Genomic DNA, 4,385 nt, shown 5'->3' on the forward strand with positions numbered 1-4,385 from the left:
AATATACATTTTGTCACAATTTGCAAAGATCTATTGCTTAGTTAGTTTTAAAAAAATCAATACAAATTGTTAAACATGAAAAGCAGTAATATGTGGTTCAAAGTGTTATAGTCTGTATAACGCAAACTCCAGCTGTCCGGGGGTTTCTCTCCCCTCCCCGCGAGTGGATAGCCGTTACAGGCGGCGGGCGGACACGGGGCTTGGTTGAAACCAGGCTAAAAGTGTTACAATTGTGATATAACTTAGTATACATGACAATGAAGTTTCAATGACAATGAAGTTTTTTCATCTGTGGCTAAATGATTTAACTTAAGCTAGCTAGGTATCTTGATTATGATAAGAGAATAATGTTATTCTAATAATTATGATCTAATGACAGCCTTTGCTGACTTTTGTACTCTTGACATGCTTGTAGGGAAGTAGTAAAAAAGTTTTACTGTTCTATCCTAATTTTTCCACGTTTTCAGACGAAAAGAAAACTACTCTCCTCTTAACATCACAAAACCCACATATTACAGAAAAAGTGGGATCATTCGTCTTCCACTGTCTCAGAAAAAGAAGCCGAACCCAATAAGTTAGAACTTAGTGTCAGTAGCTAAGACTAGAGTAATCAAATGATATATTGTTCATCATTGTCTGTCCGTCCACTCCGTGTTACATGTACATGTACTTGCAATTAGCCTACGGGCAGGAATTTGCAACAAAGTTTCATTAAGACACTTTGGAAGAAAAAGGATAAAATCTTGTAGTTATTTACATCCATGGCCTTTTGAACTATATTTTCTTTCACCTTTTATATCAATAACAAAAAAAACATAGCCCCTTTTTGGAAGCTATCTATAAAGTGGGAATTTAGAATGTATAGGGTTGACCTTCTTCCCGCTGCCTAACTTTATAACAAATACATTTTGGTGTGCCAAACGGCTACTTTAGAGTGCGAAGAGTTAAATGCAACATAAATGCAGTACAGATCAGAGATGGTTGCTTAACGAGGAGGATGTCATAGATTTCTTATAGGAGATAGCAAACTACATGATTGTAATGATTATTTCATTAAGTACCTGTCCAGTAATACCTTAAGGTGCTACAATGTACTGCTGGTAGTAATAATAGTAGTAGTAGTAGTACATGGGGTACCTTAAAGAGTTTATTACTTTGTTCAGTATTGCCTGATATTTTCTACAAACATTGAATAACTAAGATTTTGTGCAATATATCAGTTATGGTGGTCACCATGTCTCTGAAACTATGGCCATCGTGGTAGTGTTCAGCCTCCTCCTTTCTTAGTATCTTCATTTATGTTTTGTTTCTTTTTGATAATTTTCCCCTCGGACTTTGTCTTCTTGGAAGATTTGGCCATGTGGAGATAATTTTCCCGCTCAGTCGTGTATTTGAAGGTTGGTTGGCCGTTGATGAGTGCTTTTATATTCACTTTTTCACTCAGGAGCTTCCGTCCTCTTTCATGTCCTTTCTGTACTGGCTGCAAAAGTTCTCTCACCTAAGTATGAAAAAAGTAAAGCAATAAGTTAGGCCTAGGAAAAGGAATGTTGTGTTTCCTATTACGGTCGGACTTTTTTTTTCTTTTACAAAGGCGTGCTCTGACGGCGAATCGCCTAGAAACATAAATCCCGATCGGCTGCCTGCAGCTGTCCAGGTCTCTAAACGTGGCCCAGGTCCGACATTCGATGCAGCTTTACAGACTTAGAAACTCACAAGTCAGGATGCCATCCTTTTTAGTCTCCCATACTCGCGCCCCCAGTAATACTTCAAATAGGTCCCAATAGACCGATCCTGTCGAACACCATATCGAACGAATAGAAGACCCATAGAACCCCCTGTTCTATTCAGCCCACCTCCGTCAAAAACAGCGTTGGCGGGGCAGAAATGGCACGTGTAAAGCAGGGTATGTATATCTGGGGCAGGGTTTCCACTGTATTGGTTGAATGCATGCTCAGAACAAAAACGAATTTAAGAAGAAAATAGATCGGGCACTCAAGGAGAGGAAGCTTGTACCACATGCTGACTACTACAAAGTCCGCTAGCGCAGAGTTTCGTATCTTCAGTTACTGGTGTGTGAAACTGGTTAACTTGAAAGTGAACAGGAAAGTAAAAGGATGCATTTTAATTCTTAGTTACTAAATACCATGCAGCTGTTATGCATGCAGTCAATACAGTGGAAACCCTGTCAAAGATATATGAACCCTGTTTTACACGTGCATCGGCTGCTTGGCAGAAACTGGGCGCTGATGCCCACCGACAAGGGAAAGCTATGCGGCGCATACCGGCTTTAACATTGACCGAAAACATTACGCTCTCACCGCAACTACACCTACCCCCTCTTTAAACAACTCTACCCGGTGGATACAGCCTTCAACAAAGAAGACATAGCATTCTTATTTGGCCCGCTCTGAAAGGGTTTCAGTGCCACAAAAGCTAAACCAAAGCCAGTGGCATTATTTTCAACCTAGCCGCGGCGGCCATGTTTGGTCCGTCAAACCCTGTTTTTGACGGAGGTGTTCGAAATCGAACAGGGGGCGTGGCTTTGGGATCGGTCTATTGGAAAGGGGGCCCCGTCGAATAGTTGACGGACTTTTGTTTTGTACTTTCGGGCGGCAACCCTACGTGGGACACCCTGCGTCCGGCTGCCGAGCTCTTTTGGGGCCGACCGGGACCCCGAATAATTTCAACTTGGACTTTAAAACAAAGCGGGGCCCGGTAACAAATAGACGCCGTGAGATGATCGGGCGGGAGGTACACCCCGCGGCCCTCCGAACCCCCCCCCCCTACAACCCCCAACCCAGTGCCCGGTAGTCCACCGGGACTACACCCCCTACGGAAACCGGTGCAATTTTGGACCTAAGCATATTGATACACTGACACCCGTGCCCAGGTTTGAATCTCACTACGACTGATAAGTAAACCAGGTACTTACTACTGATTGTATGATACGGCAAAACTCGGCGTCGACTTCGAACTGTGAACTCCACTTTGACGCTGCCACTGTGAGGTTCTGTTCCCCTTTCTGCCGTTCACTACAGTACGTGTTGACTTGCGTGTTGACCTCCTTAAAGTGCTTAACTTCGTCAAAGAAGTCCTTACCCTGTGTATGAATTGATGACATTGATAACAGTCAATTGTAATTGCATTGTGTTTACCATTGAATCAACAACAACAAAAAAGAGTTCGAAGGTCTCACAACTCCGTGAGTTTCTTGCATGTTTTATTTTATTGTATCTCATGATCATTGCAAATAAGGTTTTGATTGACATAACGTGTCAAGTGATAACTTCCTGCCACTTTACAGACAACGTGACTGACATATGGAACATTCGTAGCAGGGAAAACACAGACAAAAAGGCAAACCAAAAATAATATGAACTAGAGTTTCACGACCTCATATTTTCGCCAAATGATTTTAACCTTTATGATTGATGTATTGTGGGTGTTTGTCATTACAAATCATACCATTTGATAATCTTAATAACAGAAGTTGTCCAAAGTATGAGCTTAACAAAGAAGGGTATGCTAACGTTTATCATCAATTATGCAAATAAGATCCTTATTATCATGATTTGATTCAATGATGTTCACATTCACATAACTTCCAAATGCCACAAGTATGAAATTGCAGTCATTTACCAGTATGGAATTATAGTAGTTTCTCATCAATTATCCAAATTAGGTCTTCATTTGCATATTTTCTAACTATCAACATTCCTCTCTTCATCAGTTACAAATGTCACATATCTGAATAGTCATATTATGAAACGGAGTGGGTTTTTGAAATTGCCTCATTAATTATGCAAATTTGAATATGATTTGCATAATTATCTCCTTATCATACAAAGCATCACTTAAGCTATTTACATACCAAACATCATGATGATTCGTCAACCCCATCTTGGGTTATAGTATTTTCTCGTTAATTATGCAAATGAGGTCTTCATTTGCATAGTTGGTATCTATTAATATTTCTCTCCTCCTCGGTTACATATGTCACATGTGTGAGAGTCCTATCATGAAATGCGGCGGGTGTTTGAACTTCCCTCATTAAGTATGTAAATGAAATACTGATTTACATAATAAGTATATAATTATGTAAAGCTCTCTCAAGCTATCTACATACCAAAAAATCATGACCATCCATCAAGCCCTTCTTGAGTTATTTCCTTTCAAAATCTGAAGCAAAACCTGCTCCTGCAGTTCTAAAAGCCGCTAAGGGGTCAAAACCCATACCACTGTCTCTCTGTCCAAAGAGCTATCTACCACTAAAAAAATCAGGCATGTCCAGAACACGAGATATCAAAACAGGAAGTTCGGCTGCACTACCATAACAAGCCGCGCGGGGACCGAAAATTCAATCATTTCCAGGTTTCATCAAGACC

General features: G+C 40.6%; 1 protein-coding gene across 1 annotated transcript in view; it reads right to left on the minus strand.

Moving 5' to 3' along the window:
• Positions 1–596: 596 nt before the first annotated feature.
• Positions 597–4,385, minus strand: part of LOC136439626 (galactosylceramide sulfotransferase-like) — an 8,422-nt gene continuing 4,633 nt past the window's right edge. Inside the window, exons 6-7 of the mRNA XM_066435078.1 lie at positions 2,933–3,100; positions 597–1,498 (exon numbers count right to left, since the gene is read on the minus strand). Coding sequence (XP_066291175.1) covers positions 1,268–1,498; positions 2,933–3,100 — 399 coding nt within the window. The 3' untranslated portion in view covers positions 597–1,267. The remainder of the gene's footprint in view (positions 1,499–2,932; positions 3,101–4,385) is intronic.

This window comes from Branchiostoma lanceolatum, chromosome 8 (assembly GCF_035083965.1).
Source record: "Branchiostoma lanceolatum isolate klBraLanc5 chromosome 8, klBraLanc5.hap2, whole genome shotgun sequence".
NCBI classification, from domain to species: Eukaryota; Metazoa; Chordata; class Leptocardii; order Amphioxiformes; family Branchiostomatidae; genus Branchiostoma; species Branchiostoma lanceolatum.